The 18,185-nt window shown below is 34.6% G+C and overlaps 1 protein-coding gene across 5 annotated transcripts in view; it reads right to left on the bottom strand.

The window, feature by feature from the left end:
* The window catches only part of ARAP2 (ArfGAP with RhoGAP domain, ankyrin repeat and PH domain 2), a 187,528-nt gene that overhangs the window by 39,526 nt on the left and 129,817 nt on the right, over window positions 1-18,185 (bottom strand). For 4 of the 5 annotated variants that reach the window (XM_079152776.1, XM_079152779.1, XM_079152777.1 and 1 more), the window contains exons 23-27: window positions 15,356-15,503; window positions 13,828-13,896; window positions 11,357-11,431; window positions 8,456-8,573; window positions 159-287 (exon numbers count right to left, since the gene is read on the bottom strand). In XM_079152776.1, the coding sequence (XP_079008902.1) occupies window positions 159-287; window positions 8,456-8,573; window positions 11,357-11,431; window positions 13,828-13,896; window positions 15,356-15,503 (539 nt within the window). The remainder of the gene's footprint in view (window positions 1-158; window positions 288-8,455; window positions 8,574-11,356; window positions 11,432-13,827; window positions 13,897-15,355; window positions 15,504-18,185) is intronic. The other variant, XM_079152778.1, reaches the window with a different exon arrangement.

The following is an 18,185-nucleotide window of genomic DNA, read 5'->3' as shown; positions in this document are numbered from 1 at the left end:
TTTCTATGATATCATGTAATCAGATTCTATTAAATTTAGCTATTAAATTTTTTAGCTATTAAATTTTTTGCATTTTCAAACACCATTTGTGTCACACTAATTATCCTTTACTGACTTAAACAGTCAACCATCACTGCAAGGGAAGCAATGGCACATACCTCTGTGGTATTTAATCACGTCCATGGTTAAAAATTTCTTAACCACAAGATAAGCAGAGCCAGGTTCTGCTAATGAACTCCACCGAAGCACCTGCTCCAACACATTTTCTGTGTAGTGAAGAGGACGTTCTGCAAACAAAACCCAAATCAAATGAAAAATGAAAATAAAAGTATGAAGAAAATTATTTTATTATTACAAATTTAAAAAGATCCTTTTTCAATGATCGGTATGAAACAATATACATAATTGTATACTATGTTACACAGTAATAGCACCAGAACTGTATTTGAGACGCTGATACCTGAAACACTATTAGGCACATAATGAAATTCATTGTATAAATTAGTCCACATGGGAGCATTTGTTTGTTAGGCAACTACCTTTTAAAATTCATAATTACTTTCCTTTAGATAAAATCTAGTATACTACCTTTAGTACACTGAACATGTATCTTATTCTAACTTCTATTTAATTCAGATAAAATTCTGGCTGGCTTAGGGAGTGCTATTTATTTGCACATGCAATTAAATAACTTTAAAAAAAACTAGAAAAATTAATCTTGTCCAGTACTAAGTAATAAGCATGAATTAATCCTGTGTTTAATACCATTATGATTAGAATCTTATAATTTCTGATCAATAACAAGTGCACAATTTATAGTTGGTATTCTCACAGCCAATTAATATGAAATTATAAATATTATTACACAGAATATGTAGAAATAATTATAAAATAATATTTAGTAATTTATGCCTAACTATTACTAGAAACTATCAATCAGAAACACAATGTGGCAATATTATAAATTAAATGTTAATGAAGGAAAATGATTGAGGCCAATAAACAAGAAATTAAATGATAGCATTAAGTATTCTCTTTGATGAATCTTCATCCATATATATTTTGTTTTAGACAAATGTGTCACACATTCTTAGCATCAAGTTTGAAGAAAAGTTTTATAATTACAACCAAAGCTTCACAGGAAAGTTTCTTGATCAAAATATGCCAATCAATTAATAAATTTAAATGTAACAACAGAAGCATATGCTGGGAAAAAAGAAATTCAAACCTTTCAGTACACTAAAAATAGCACAATTGAAATAGCAAGAACAGAACTCTGATATGATGTCGATGATGCTTTACTAATATTGTAGCCAGATATAAATCAACTCAACTCTTTCAGATTCTCCCAAGCGTATAGCATATAGCACTTGAGCATTTTGTTTTTAAAGTAGTACTGCTAATGACAAAAAAGAGCATACCGAAGACATTGTAATCATATAAAAACCATGATACTGTAGTTGGTAACAATATTAAAAGTAAAATGGACTAAATATATCACATCTTTCCTAATTCCTGTCTGTATTGCTATGAAAACATGACTTGAGAAGTCATCAATAATTCCAGCTTTGCAAGAGAACATATTTTCTGCTTCCAATGTAAATTAACAGATTTCTGCTTCTTAGTCAGTTAACTAATACCCAGTTCTTCATTCTGTGCCTATTGAAGCAAGCCTACTCATTGTCATAATGATAATTCAAAAAATAAACAATGTACAAACAAACAAAACCTACCAAAGAGTCATTAGTCCATACACCTTGAGGACAAACCGATGTCTCTATTTATTGCTATATATCACCTGCACACAGCATAGTACTGAGTACACGGTAGATGCTCAGTAAATATTTTAGGAATAAAATATTTTGCAAATTTCTTTGATGGACCATACTTTAAAAGAAAATATTTGTTGTCAGACCAGCAGAAAAGTATAATTATTTGTAAAATCAGACAAAGTCTTTTGTGGCTGTATCAATATTGCACACCTTCAAATAATTTACCAAAAGCTGGGATGGACAAAGATGACAATTGCTCATAATTTGAAAAAATTATAATTCAATCGCTGAATAATCCATTAATTGGTTGTAATTGGAATTAAAGGCATTCAAATGTAAAACATCATAGAAAAAAAGCACTCCCTTTATATTTGGCATTACATAATTCTTTATTCTATAACTTGAAAATTCTGAGACTACTGATTCCATTAACAACTGTCATTTCTGGAATAATACCTGTTTCCATATTATACATGTGTATACACAGAGACAGTATTTTATATTAGTTATCACTTTAAATTCTCACAATAACCCTGTTTTGTACATATTACTATTATTATTCATATTTTACACATAAGAAACCTAATCATAGATTTCAGTCTTTTCCTCAAAGTCATATGATTGGTTAAGTGAGAAACGGATTTGAGCCCCAAACCTATCTGATTTTAAAGCACCCCTATTCACTTCACTATTACACTGAGTTTTACTTTGGTCAAGTATGCAACCCTCCCCAGGATGGTTTCTCACATATAATTTTGGGGAAAAAATAATACAAACTTGCTAAGATTGTTTTGAGTATTGAATAAAGTAATACAAACAAAGCAAAAACACACCGGAACTCATAAATTCCCCTTCTTTTTTATACCTTTCCTGAGAAGATGTTATGAAAATAAAGGCAAGACATTGTCAACACCCTTCATATAAGGAATCTGAGGTTTGAGGAGCTGGTAATGCAAAAATGATATTCTTAACTGGAATAGAGTAAGTGGCTTGAAATAAAACTTACTCTCCTTTATTACAGGATTAAATTGCTAATGCGACTTCCAAATGTCAGACATTTGTATTAAGAAGGGTTACTAATACACACTATTACAAGTAGATACTACAGTGTTAGACCTACAGTGCTCCTAATTATACTGAAATATATCACACCAGGTATAGAGGTCAACAGTGGACATATAATTAATTTTAGTTACAAAAAGCTAAGTATATTTTTCACATCAGTATTCCAAGCATGAAATACTTTAGGAGAATGAAAACCTTGCAAACTCTAGTTACTAAAGACAGACCTGAAAATGGATGGAAAGAGAAATACATATTAGACTATTAATGCGTTACTGGCATTAATTAGAAAGGGATAAGGAGCAGGAAAACAACAAGCACTGTTGGAATATAAATTACTAGAAATAAAGAAATTTTAATCTATAGTTATACTTGTAATCATCTGTCATGAGAGATTATATGGTGTGTAAGTCACCTGGCACTAGGGCATTACTAAGAAATAAATAATTCTTTTGGATAATAGAATAAAAATTTCTAAAACCTCAGTGTAGTCCTTTGAGAAGAACAGGTCACGTCGGCAGTACTTTAGCTGGGTAAAGCACAACTGTATTGACTATTTAAAATCCTGTGCAAAGAATGAACCTGGCCTCTTATTAAATAAAAAGCCATTCATTTTCCACCTCAAGTAATAATACAGGGCTCCCAGAGACAATTATTAATTCCCCAATAACCAAATTCTTAGTGCCAAACTCAGAGCTGTGAAAGCCTTTCTCTGTTCCATTTACATCATCAGAGGGTAACGCCAATGAGGAGAAGAGCTGGAAATGATCCCCACTAAAATAAATAGATCTCCCATATCATAGCAGCTAGGAGGGAGGGACAGCAAACATTTGCTATGATATTACTACATAGAAAGTAACCGCTTCATAAACTCAAACGTCTCAGTAAAGCCCACTGAAATGAGTCTCCTCAGACAGTTCATCTCTTTCAAAGTGTGAAAGACTTAAAGGGCCCAGGGACTACACTAGCAGAGGATAAGGTCAGTTTTAAGGTGAAGTATTAAAATCGTAGCACACTTCAGAAGAGTGGCTGTTGATGGAGGGGTTATCATCGCTGCTACAGTTCGGACCTTGAGTACCCTCCAAAGGTCAAGGGTTGAAAGCTTGAATATCAGCCAGTGATGATATCCATAGGTGGCAGAACCTTTAAAGGGTGGGGCCTAGTGTACAGGAGTCAGGCCACTGGAGTCATGCCCTTGAAGGGGATACTGATATCCTAGGCCCTCCTCTCTGCTTTCCAGCCACCATTAAGCCAGCAGCTCTGCTCTACCATGTGCACCCCACCTTCACCATGGGCCCAAAACCAATGGTGCCAACTGACCATAGACTGAAACCTTTGAAATTGTGAGCCAATACAACCTTTTCCTGTGTAAAAGATTTTATCTCAGGTATGGGTGACAGAGATGGAAAGCTGACTAACAAAGAACATTGGTACCAAGAAACAGGTCACTGCTAAGTTCATAACTGATTATGTGATTCAGAAGCTTTTGGAACTGGTTTGTGGGAAGAGTTTAGAAAAGCAGGCTAGAGAAAGCCTAGAATACTGCAAGCAGAGATTAATGAATGATTCTAGTAGGGACTCAGAAGACAAGATTGATGGGAATAGAGAGAGTAAATTTCAGATGGAAATGAGAAATTCATTGGTAACTGGACTAGAGGGCATTCAGGTTACATTCTGGCAAAGAGCTTTACATTTTGCCCATGTGCTGAGACTTTGCAAGAGGCTGAGTTTGAAGGTGTCAGACTAATTAATCTAGTGGAGGAAATTTCAAGGCAGGACAGCACCAAGGCAGTGTGGCATGGGAATTGTGGATGCTGTGAGCTATATTTTCATTGAGAACTGGGAGGAAAAGGCAGAGGAAAGATTGGAAAAACTTTCAGTTTGGACTGAAAAGAAGTGAGTTTAAAGGTAGAGTGAAGGAAAGTACAGATATTGATCCATTAATAGAAAATAAGTACCATGTACCACCAGGAGAATAAGAAAGATGCTCTGAGGACATCTCAGGAATGGTAAGATCTCACCCATGGCATGCTCAAAGGTACCAAAAAAATGTAAACTTTTACTCTCATCATAAAGGACTGCCAGGTAATACTTCGCCCAAGATTATTTATGTTCAGCCACCAAGGAGGCCAATATAGCCATGGTTCACAGGGGTCTTGATATAGCTCACACCAGTAGCAGCATTGTTCACCTGGGGCTGGTATTGTAGGCATGCAAAAAGCAAAAGTTAGTTATAGGTTCCTGGAGGCTTCCGCTGAGATTTCAAAGGAAAGCCTGAGAGTCCAGGAAGTGTGTGGTGTATTTGGAGTCCTTGACAGCAGTCCTGACAGGATGATGCACAAAACTGTGAAGGTGAAGTTACAGTGGAGACTCCAGGAAGTTAACAGATGACAGAGCATGAGCTGACTGCTAAGGGAAGCCAACCACGGGCGCAAAGTGACAAGGCCGAGCATTCATGGACAGATACCTCTGAAATTGTAAGCCAAAATAAAACTTTCCTCCTAAGAAGTTGATTTGTCTAAGGTATCTGTCATAGGTACAGACAGCTGACTAACACGCTCTGTTGCAGTGGGTTTGATCTTGCTCTAATAATTGGTGGAAGGGAGTCAAAGACGCTTTGACATTCTTTAAGGAGTGAGACAGGAAGGAGCTATGCTCTATCCAGAACAAACTTCACATGTCACACCAGGTATTTGTTTAAAGGGAAATCCTATTTATAAATTAATTGAGCCTATAATCTAACTCAATTTTGTATGTTATATGGTTGCATATTATGTATAAAATCAAGATGTAAAATTCATCTAAATATTTTACATGATTATAATAAACTTCTTTTCCCATGAATCTGATTAACACAGAGAGATTATGCTTTGTTTTAGGAAAAACTTTTCTAAGAACTATTCTCCATTTCAACAGTAATAATGCTACTAATGTTGTTGGAGTCACAAACTGACATACTTACATCATTTGTAATACATATGATTTTTAAAAATCCAATCCAATCTTAGTGTATGTGAGGTGCTGTTTATCACATAGAATTTGATAATCAGTCATTTTCAGGGTGAGAATCCCTTGATTTTTCTGAAAGGAAATGCCAAAAATAGTATTTCCAGGTAGAATGTGATTCTACTTCTAGCTACACATAATTCCTTCCTACTCTCATTCATTCTGCCTGTTCCTCTCAGTTGGTTCAGCAGCTAAAGACAGAGCTTTAAGCTATGACAAAGGGATGTGCTTTAATCCGACTCAAATCTTGAGAGACTTAGTGTGGCAGGGAGCCGATGTTTGCCCTAATATACGTAAGTCTGTATTCTGCAGTAAATCTCTTCAAAAACAACAGAATTAGAATAGCATGCAGGGAAGAATCAGCTACCTAAGCCCTCAGCAAGATCTAGAACTCTTTAAGTGGTTCCCGATCTATAAGCAGAGATCCTATGTGCCTTCCATATTTGTATAAATCTGAAAAAGGAGTCACAAGATACAAGTCATTTATTATTTCACTGTTGTTCCAGCTCAGCTAAAAAGACTTGAATAGGGTCCATTCCACACCAGTGCACAACACAAGAGGTTGTATGAGATACAAAGATGTAAAACATATGATCCCTGCCCTAAAAACATATGGTCTGGGGTAGAACTAGATACACATACAGTACTATTCCATAAGGCAGGCAGTATGCGGTATTATAAATCTACAAGTAAATGATCAGAAAGAGATCAGTACCAACTGTGTCCATCCGATTAGCATCATACAGGAAGGGGAACTTGAGCTGGAGCTTTAAGGTTAAATAGGCAATGAGAAAAATAATGAAAAAATGTTTTAAAATGGGACAATATAGTCCAATTTGGGATTTCAAAAGATTCTGGAAATAATGCCAACAGTTATCGTTCACTAAAATATAAATAAATACATAAATACATAAAAAAAAGATAAAGCCAGTAACCTCATCCCTTCCCTTAACATTACACAAAAAGGAAAAACCAAAAGACTCTACCACTCCTGTACCACATAGTCATATAATGTCATAGTTTAGTTATTCAATAGATTTTAATTGCATGGCTGTCATATAATAGGCACTGCACTGAACAACAGAGGCCAAAAAAAAAAAAAAAAAAAAAAAAACAGGATCCCTACTTCCTTCCAAGAAGCCCCTGTCAAGATAGACATTTATAAATCCAAGTGCTCAGCAGTATAAGAGGGGAGACAACGTGCTATGAAACTCTGAATCGGGATTTTTAAGGGGCTATTGGGAGGAAGACCTTGAGAAATACTAGCTTCCATAGGTCAGTAAAGTGCAAGGTGTGGAAGAGATATCTATTCAGAACATGTAATATGAGAAAAGATGGCAAAGGAAACCGGAGAAGAAACCAGATGTTTAAGAGATGGACAGAGAAAGGAGAAACTACAAAAATGAGATGAAATGATTAGAGAACCATGGAGGGAATCCAGGTAGCATAGAAAACAAAGATCATTAGAGAAAGGAAAAAGGAAAGGTCATTAGCAATCAATGCCACAGAAATGACAGGTAATGTAGGTAACGTAAGGCCTGAAGCAAATCTATAGGACTTGACAGCTGGGAGGTGACAGAAGTCAACTGCCACGACAGTTCTGTCAAAGGGGAGGACTAAGTCAGACCAGAAGAGATACTGAGAAGTGACTGCCAAGCTCCAGGGTCACTGAATGTTGGCAATGTATACTGAAAAAACAATATTGTACTACAAATAAAATTTTTAAAGAATTGTGCATGGTACAAAGAAGAAATAAAAATATCAAGATGAAATAAACTAATCAAAGACAAAGTATTCAATAATCTCATTTCATTCTAACATTGATTCCAGTCCTCCTGACAATGCACCATGGGGTGGTTTCAACATTGAATTTTAATTTTTGCCTGCAGTTTGTGGGTGGTGAGGTTTTCTTTTGGCAGTTTGACAGCTACAGCTGAAAGGGTCCCAAGACCTTAGTAGGTATCAGCCAGACAGATGGTCAAGGTACAAAGACATTCTGCCTCTTATTATTTTTTCCTAGAGGTCTTTAAAACCAAATGGTGTCATTAGAATGTTAAGTTTATTCAGTATTTGACTACTGGGTCAGTCAAGGTGTTTTAAAATGTCTTTTCACCCTTCAGTTTCTTTGGAACGAAAGATGACAAAATATTTGATACACTAAAGATAGAGCAAAATTAAAACGTCAAAAGAGAAGCTTTTGCTAGGCTTAAAATAAAACTATTTTTAGAATAAGTCATCTTTTAAATTAGCATTCTCTTTCCGTGTCAAATAAATGGCATATACAAAGAAGGTAGATGGTGGTAGTGACATTTAGAAAATTGTTATAGTGTTCTTATAAAGAAAGGCCTTATTTCATGAGGCAGCAACAGAGTGGCCTAATGCTTTGCACTTTATTTTCATAGCCAATAAAATAATCTAATTATTTGAGAGAGTAAAATTGTGGGAAGGTGGCCTCAGGTGGTGACGATGTATATCAAGACAAAACTAAGGTAGAAGGGAATTCATGATGAGATGTTAATCTTTAGAACAACATAAAATGTTAGTAATGAGTTATCGCCAAAGAGATTTCTTCATCTGAAAGGAATTCAATAATCTTTAGCCTCAAAATCACTTACCCAGCTCTTCATTTTCAATGACTTCAAATGTGGCCCAAATGTCACCTTTTGTGGGAATAATATTTTTTATTGCTAATATATCATTAGTTAATTCTTCTGCTTCCATCACAGGAGATATCTGCAAGAGGAGCAATATTTTCAAAAGATCTGTCATATACAGAAGCAATCTTATGATAGGGCAATACTACCTCCACCTAACAATACTTCAAGTCTTCTCCCAGGTTGGTTAAAACTAGCTTCTCTAAGCATAAAGAAAACAGCACATTCAGCTCTTCTCCATAAAACATAATACATTTCAATGTAAAGGCAAAGGGATATTACAATACAGATATCATCAAGAAGAATCATTGTGTTCACTTAGTATGCAATTAGATGACTCAGAAGGGAGGAAAAACCTAGTCACTCGCAGACAGACTTCCAACACATGACAGATCCAACCATCTCCTAAGAGTAAAACTTTTCACTTGTCAGTTCTCTAATCAAGAGTGTAGAGTGACTTGTTTATTCAGCGTGGGCCCTAAATTATACACAGTCGACTGACTGCTGTTTATCATGCCAAGAAGGCCCAGGGTTTTGGTAGTCTGTGGTATGCCCTGCCATGCCAAGTGACAGATGGTGGGACACCAAAATATTCAAGAGCCAGGATTTCAGGGTATAGGGCAGACTCTGCAGTGCCAGCCTGGGGCCTGGCTTCACAAGAGTCTCAAAGCCGGAGTCCATTGTATAAGCACACTGCCTCTTCTGGGACTTTCAGGATTTCTGATTTGTTTCTTCTTGGTTTTGTTTTTGCCAGTCTTAAGTAGATCCGGGCCAAAAAAAAAAAAAAAAGCAAGCTTTCTTTGGTTAGAATTTTGTTATACAGTTAAACAAATAAAAGACATTTAAATATTAGAATATTGCAACTGCAACTTAGTTTGCATGTTTCCATAAAAATTTATTCCTATTTAAATATTTCTTAGAAAAGGAATGTACTCATTTCCATTTTTCCTTCCCTTTATTATTTATAAGCCTATCCCACATACATAAATAACAAAAGCATTTTTCACCACAACTCAGTGTTTACCTTTTGTACTTCATGGTACTTAGGAATTGCTTTAGGGAATATGTTACTTATACAATGGATTCCACTCTTTTCTATTTTAAAAAGCTCAATGAAATATATTTTCTTTTAAAGTGGCATCTTGGAAAAGTGGACAACTTCAAGCAATAAAAATAGCAGCTGAATTGTCTTGATGTTTTTGATCTGCATTGATCTAAAGAAATTTAAGAAGTATCACTCTTTCTTAAATAAATAATAACTACTGAGAAAGAAAACCTGAGAAATAGGCAGCGGGGAGCACTTCAGTCTGAAGCAGAAAGAATGCAACCCTGGGCCCAGGAGAGACCCAGGGCCCCTCTCAAGAACACCCAGAACTCTATACTTCAGAAGGCAACACTCTATGGATTGGACATGTCAGTATAATGAACATCAGGTGTGGATTATGATGACCCAGGTTTGTATTGTGGCCTGAATTTCTTTTAATTCCTACTTTCCATTGCTATAAAAAAAGCAGGATATCACCTGTTTCATCTACCTCCATAGAGTGAGGTAACAGCCAGAAAAGATAAAATATAACTAGAAGATTTAACAGTCTTAAGTACTAAGTCAAATGCTACTGATTATTTTTGTATAGTTTTTATGCTTTTTGAGAGCATCTGGATCTTTAATGGGTAAAACTGTGTACTTTCATATAAATACAGTTAAGATAAATGTGAGAACTTTGCTCAATTGTAAAAACTTCTGTTATGGCTCTATTAATAAAATTTAAATGCACTATGAAAGAGTCTGTGCATAGGCAGAGTTAAATCATGTTCTCTAAATATCTCTTCTAGCATTAATGATGGACTTGTGCTGATTGATTTGTACTAGTTTCTCATGTCCCTTATTATCAAAATCACACACATTCAGCCTAAGAACCATATTAAGGCTAAGGGCTGGCAGGGCAAATGTTTCACAAAGCATTTGATTATATAACCAATGACTGTAGCATTTAGTGCCATGTTTTAAGTAAGGTAAGTCCATGTAGTAATAATACATAACCATTAAAAATACATACAATAAGAAATACATTATGTATAACATAACTGAAGTTCAGAGATATCTAATTCTACAGAGATTTAATCTTGGACTTTAAAAACGTTAAGAATGCAAAGTTGAATTTATGTTACATGGCAGAATATCTATTGCTTACACAAAAAAAGTAGTCTTACTAAGTAAGAACATGAAATATCACTGTTACTATCGCTAAGGCAGACTAATTACTGAATATAGTAGCATAAGAGAGATCTATTTTTAATTCAGCAAAAATAATCAATAGTCTCAATGAAGAAAAAAGTTATCTGATATTCAAGTAAATAGGAAGACCGAATGCTAATGGGTGAGAAATTGGGAATAATAATGATACTAGCAACAGTAGCAACAGTTATTTATTAAACAGGTGATGAACAATTTGCTACACTGTCCTACATACATTAGTTTAATGAGTCCTCACAGCAATGATATGATGCAAATATTATAATCTTTCCTCATTTTATAAGGGAGAACACTGAGCCTGAGACAGAGTACATAACTTGTCTAATGTAAGGCAGTTAAAAAGGTAAAGGGAAGTCATTATGCTCAAATCATCTTCTAGAACCTACAGAAAATTCTCACTCTAACCTGAAGCACATCAAATGTGCTTTCCAAATGACTAAAACATAAAATTCCCAGAGGATATTGCTATGAACAGTCTATCTTGTCATCAGTCACTGTTTGCACTAGAGAGGTAAAAGGAAATAAGAAGCCGGAAAATCCACACTGTGAGAAAGCACCGCTGAGGCCTGTGGTTTCCAAGGGCCCTTTCCATCCTCTTGAGGACTCACCCGAATTATAATGCTACAGTCAGGTTCTTTCCTTTCCACGTACACTTCAATCAACAAATCTCCAGCCTGGGAAACCTAGAAAGGACAGATGTGAAAACAACACATAGATCACAAAAACATACACAGTACATGTGAGGCAACGGTAAAATCCTATTCATATTTCTCAGTAAGTTACAGCAATGAATTACCTCGATCCCCTGTGCACAAGCATGACGTTCTTATTTCAAGATACGGCTGATCTAAGCACAAGGAGTCTAAACAAATTTATAATCAGCAACAACAATCACAATGTGATTTATCTCTTACTCAAGAGCTTAGTGTTCTCAAATACCCTTTTTAATGAAATGATGAATCTGACCACACTGGAAATAAGCTGCCTTTGACAACAGAAATTGCAGGAGCCTCACCATCTACATTAAGAGGATAAAAAAAATGAGGAGTGAAAGTGAGTCACATGCAATTTGTCTCAATAATGTGTGCATAATGCCAATAATTAAAAGACAAAATAGTTCTTGCTACGCTTTCAAAAATATGATATATTCAAATGAGGATAAATTGGGTCAGAGTTGTATTAAAATTACAAATAGAAAAAGTAACTTTAGTAAGGAGAAAGTAAAAGTGATAGAATAAGGCAGACAATGAAGGTAAGTTTTCATTTAATTATCGTTAGGCAAGCATTTAAGAGCAATTATTTGGGTCATAATCTTTCCTTTACCAAAAGAGTGACTGAAGAAGAAATGAGTCAGAAAATGCAAACCATAGATATAGCTATGTACTTCAACAAAATAGAGAAGGTTAACAAGGAATGAAATTAAATCTATGAAACATATTTTCAGTAGCTTTTTTCAGAAATTTACTTAAGTTCCATAACCACTTAAATATAATAGCCATTACTCAATACTTTTTTAAATGATCACAAAGGAGAAGCAATCATTCTGAAGGCAAATATGCCTCTGCATAAAAGTCTAATGAGCAATTTGTAGGGGAAACATTTAAAAAATGTACTTTGAAGTAGCATTCCTACGTATTCTGTCACTATTGGTGTAGAAAACATTATTCTCAAATTTTCTTTCTCACTTTTGATGCCATGCACAAATTCTAGGAAGAAAAAGAGTTGACATTTTTGCTTTTCACTATGTTTGCATAAACAAGTCTCCAGGAAGGACACATTTTAAAAATTCAAAAAGCAAACAGAGTACTCAGAGTAAAGCCAGAAAGAAAAATAGCTAAGCAATTCAATCAGGAGTAGAACATAGAGACTGCCAGAAAAATACTACAGAGGAGAGTTTTGTACAGATTAAAAACTCAAGCAAAATAAGTAAATTTTCCAAACTGTCCTACTTTCCTCATTCAATTACTATAGTTTACATACTATTATTTTCTTATACTTACTTAAGCTGAATTTTAAAGCACTCATTTCTTTATTATAAATGTAAAAGATAAAAATACAAAGGATATTTGTCCTTTATCTAATAATGATATACATAATGCTGCCAATGATGACCTCTCAGACTCATACAATCCTTTATTTTACAACATAAATATTCTCCCGGATGTAAGACACAAAAAGAATTGATGTGGACCAGACTTCTGAATGTAAAACTAACTCCTCTGGCAGCTGCAGTCAAATTTTGGGTCAAAATGGAGGAACTATTTTGTTACATGATTAACATACCAGCATTAGTATCCCATCTCCTTCCTACGGATAACAGATCCAAGTGCTCCTCTAAGTAATAATGGACACTTCAGGACCAAGGCAAATTTAGATTCTATAGGAGGAAGTATTTGACCCATTATTTGAGTATAACTATAAATGGAGCACATTTGACCCATTTCTATTATTTACATTGAAACTCTGAATCCACTATGATTCCGAGTTACTAGAGGATGACTAATGATTGACCTTAAGAAGTTCCAGTAAGCCTCATACAAGGCAAAGTACCTTGGAAAAGCATAGTACAACCTGAGCACATGAATCTAACGTCATATGACTGAGGAAAGCAAGACAGGATTTAGAAAAGTTGACTTAAGACAAAAATTAGTGTGTGTTACAAAGATCACACTAGAAAGTCTCATTAATATAGTCATGTCAGAGCATGCAGAGCAAAAGCAAAAAATAATTTATATTTCAAAATCATTATGGAAAGAATCATTACTCTCTGAATTTGCAATTTATTCTGGTATTTCTTTGGCTTTAAATGCTTCCTTTGAAATCCACTGGCATTTTTAATAGTGTTTTTAAACCATAAAATAAAACTGATTTCCTCTTTATATTAAAAATTATATTCACATATTTGCATCTATGTTTCAGGTTGAAAAATTATACCATTGTTTTATCAAGGTTCTTCATCCCCATTACTTCTACTTTGTTTCCAAAAGAAATTTGAAAATACACAAAACAAATATCTTTGTTTACAATAGAAGCTTTTGCTTTTGTTTAATTCTTTAGAGATCTAACTATTACTACTCACTTGAGTGTCTTTCCACTTGGTAATAAAGCTATTTTCTATGTCCATTTGTTTGACTTGGTCTTCTTTAACCTGTTTAAAATATAATTTTGGACATTCTAATAATGTAGAGTGATGGTACTCATCCTTAACTCTTCAGAAATTTAAATACCAACAAATTAAAGATAAATGAGAATGGCCACCTTAATCAGCATGGGCCACACGGCCAGGGCAAAATAAAGCCAACAGAGTCTCACAAAGTTCAGAACATGTTTTGATGATTCCTTCTGGCTGTAGAAGCCCAAGGAAGCCCTCAATGTGAAGGAAATTTACACAGCAAAGGAGCTGATATCTGCTTCCTGAAAATTCTTGTACAAAGACTCATTTCTCAAACCCAAATGTTCATTAAGTGCTTATTAAATCTCTAACATTTAGGCAAAGTGGGGTTTAACATAACGATAATGATAACCACTGAGTTTCTACTAATGGATTGGTATAAAACTAGAAAATAAAGAGAGCATGTAAAGCCACACATTTTTTTTTTCTAATTTTTAAATGAGCATCAAATTTTTGCAAAGAAGTTGCTATTGATCACAAACAGTGGACACACATAGGGAGAAAAAAAGAGAAGAGCAAAGAAAATTCAATAACTGGAGTCTATTCCTCTATGAATTAAAAACTTCATTATTTTATTAAAATAGATCCATTATCTTTGCTAAGGAATCTTGTGATAAGTTTATTTTAATATGAATACAACAACTACATAAATGATAACCTATCACACTTCTCACTTGGTGTCCCTGGCAAATCCATATCCCAGAAAACAACTGAGTCTTTATCAACACCATTTGATGAAATGCTCAAAAAGGTTACATAACAAACCTGAGATGTTTTATGTGAGGGAAATGGACATTTAACCCATACTTACCCTATTCAAATCCTGGCATATTTCCTTTTATTTTTATGTATTTGAACATTCCTATTCTAAAAGTTGACTGGTCAAACAATGAAAACACTAACTTCATGAAATATCAGGTTGAAAAGACAAATAATTAAACAGTGATAATTTATTTTTAAAAAGTCATGGAATAATAATAGTATTTCAGAATTTTTTTTTGTTGAAGTCAAATTACAACAATTTTTTTAAAACCCTAAAATACTTTCAGTTGCAGAATTTAACAGCCTAGTGTTTATTACTGAAAATGTTAAATTCATAACTTCACACCTCTAAGTAGATATGCTTAATGCACACACATACTGAGGAGAAAAACACATGTACACACACAAAACCCCCTATGAATAGGACTCTTCTGCTCAACAGACACCAGATGGTAAAAAAGGCTTAAAAGCAGCCAAATTTAAATGAATGGCTATTGCTTAGAAAGCTAGTTTTATGTAAAAAAAAAAAAAAAAATGAAAGAAAATACAGCTATCCTATATTTTTCCTTTTTCTAAGTATCCATAAAGACTTGAATAATAGCACCCTAAAATATGCATCATTCTTTGCAAACATGAGCTCCATTTTAACAAGGGCAGGATATAAAATATTTACCTCAAATATTTCAACATAATTATTAATTAGGTCCTCGATTACATTCACTTCTTCACTAGTTTGTCCCTTAGTTTGAAACAAACAGGATGAAAAGACCAAGGCCAAATTATGGGCATTCATGTGATTGATTTCTGAGCACTTCTGAACCCTGTTAGAGGAAAGCATACCTCATTAAAACATACTTCTGTTTGAAAATTGTATATAACTGTAAGCCAAAATACTCATTTATCATTTTAAACATGCACATATTAAAATTGTTTAATAGAAAAAGCACAGTAGTGGCTTAAAGGAAAACACATGGTTCTTTCTCCCAAGTATCTTGCAGTCTAGTTACAACCATAATTAAAACTACTGTTAAGAGATCAGCACTTAATGCTGACTTAGAGGACAGACTGACCATATTCACCTAGTTCTGAATAATGAAATGACCTAAGGTCAAAGTTAAAAAAAAAAAAAAAAAAAAAAAAAAAAGTATACAGGATGGTGTAAAATGACAGGTGGAGCTGTAGCATAAATCAAAGAGGAGAAAGGGTAGGAGGTAGGTAGGAGCAAGACAGTAGGGCAGACTGTTAGGCATATAGTGGAGTGTTCCAAATTCCAGGTGAATCTGGGCTACATTTTCTAGAAAGTAGATGTCGGGTATGGAGAAGACCTGGCAGCACATGTATGGTTATTCAGAACAGGATATAATTATATCTCAAAATGCAAACTCTCAATTTATAGATACTACTACATCTTTCATGGATACAACTAATAATGCCTTTTAGAAATGAAGAGAGATGAACAAATAAATCAACTCTTCTAATCCGTAAGGTACAACTTTTGGGTCTTATAAATATCATTTAAAGTCTTAACAAATATAAGTTCAAATGCATGTGTAGGGCACTGGGTTCAGTCCTCAGCATCACATAAATAAACAAAATAAATAAAGGTATTGTGTCCATCAGTCATTAAAAATAAAAATAATTTTAAAAAATCAAAGGGAGATCAGTAGAGGATGGGAGGTATGGAGGGAGGGAGAAAGTGGTATTGGTCAAATTATATTATTATATTTTATGTGTATATGATATATAATAATAAATTCCATCATTATGTACAACTATAATGCACCAATACAAATGTGGGGGGGGGAACCCTATGGCCATCATCCCAAGAAATGAAGAGCTGAATTGATGAAAACACAGTAGATTGGAACTACAAGTAGTTAATGGTCTCTACTGGACACTGACTCCATATACAGTGGCTGCTTGACTGCTTGTTTAATTTCACTTGGAAAATTTTAAAATACACACTAAAGAAGAGAGAACCAACTCCACTAAAGGTATATAGCAAGGCTAAGCTGGTCTTCTGTGTATACAGAATCTAGATTCTAGTAGGTATAAGAAAGAGTGAACATGGTAGTAATATATATGATAATGCAAGAAATCCTAATAAAATGCAAAATTGCAGAGCAGAGACAGACCAAGTGCAATCATCGTATATGATTTACAAGATGCAAAAGGAATTGGAATTTAATAAAGGAGGATGTAACAATTGCAGACACCCTCCTCAAAACCACTCTGTACTTTTATCACACTAGACTGTAAACATCCAGGAAATTTATCTCCATGTCAGCATCTCACAGTCAAGAGAATCTCACTTTAATCACACTATACTGGATAATACATATCTGGTGAGTGGTATTAAGTGGATGTGATTGATAACATAAGTCTTTTACCTAGGTTAGGGATTGCAAATGCTACATCAACCTGACCTTATCCAAAATGACCTCTCCAGCTTTTGGTGACACTATCGGAAGTCCAAGGAAATTGTTTTCTAATGGCCTTCAAAACCTCTTGTAACCTCCTGCCAGTCAATGATAAAGAGTCTTGTCCCCTAGTACTCCTCTGTTCCAAGATAGCCTTCACTCATTTCTCATACTTACTTTTTTGTTTTGGACAGGGTCTTGCTATGTTGCCCAGGCTGGTCTCCAGGTTGGTCTTGAACTCTTGAGATCAAGTGAACCTCCTGTCTCACAGTCTCCCGAGTGGCAGGGGCTAGAGGTGCACACCACCGACCCCAGTTTGTACTTATCTTTTTTTCATACCTCGTTCAAATGTTTCTTTAAATCTAAAGGACAGGGTGGACCTCAACTCACAATGAAACACTCATTCTCTCCTCTATAATTCTATGCTGCATGCTAAAATTTTCGGTATCAAAATCTATCCCAACATCTCATAAACTATATTTGTATGATACCATAAGGAAATCAGTTTTATAGGCTGGGGATGCAGCTCAGTGGTAGAGACCTGCTTAGCATGTACAATTCCCAGCATGCACACATACCACTTCCACTACAATAACAAAATCATTTTTACTATAATAGAGCTACAAGCATGAGAACTAGTGGTTGGAAAAATGATAACAGAAACAAGATGACCCACTGTGGAAGTTTTCTTAATCTAAATACTTTTAGAAGAATTCAGTTTAATAGAAATTTATTCAAGGGAATAGTTCATTTGCACAGGGAGCTACAGTAATTCCTAAGCTAAATTCATACTTACTGAAGTTTTTGTTCTAATTCTTGCTTAGATCAACACACACAAACCAACCTTTCATTTTACTTAAAAAGGTTAGTCTCAAACATCTTCATCCTTCAGATTTCTTGTCACCAAAATAGGCCTCATTTCCTTCAACATGCTGAGGTATCATCAGGCCCTCACATAGGAAGTGTTTTGGACTTTCAAAATCAGGACAAGGATATCTGATCAACAGTCTGATACCAAAATATCTGGAATCAGGGAAGCAATAAACTTGAAGAAATAAGAGTTTACGAAGCGTTCACCAAGAG

The sequence above is a fragment of the Sciurus vulgaris genome (assembly GCF_902686455.1).
Source record: "Sciurus vulgaris genome assembly, chromosome: 9".
Taxonomy (NCBI): Eukaryota; Metazoa; Chordata; class Mammalia; order Rodentia; family Sciuridae; genus Sciurus; species Sciurus vulgaris.
This window is presented reverse-complemented; position numbering and strand designations above follow the sequence as displayed.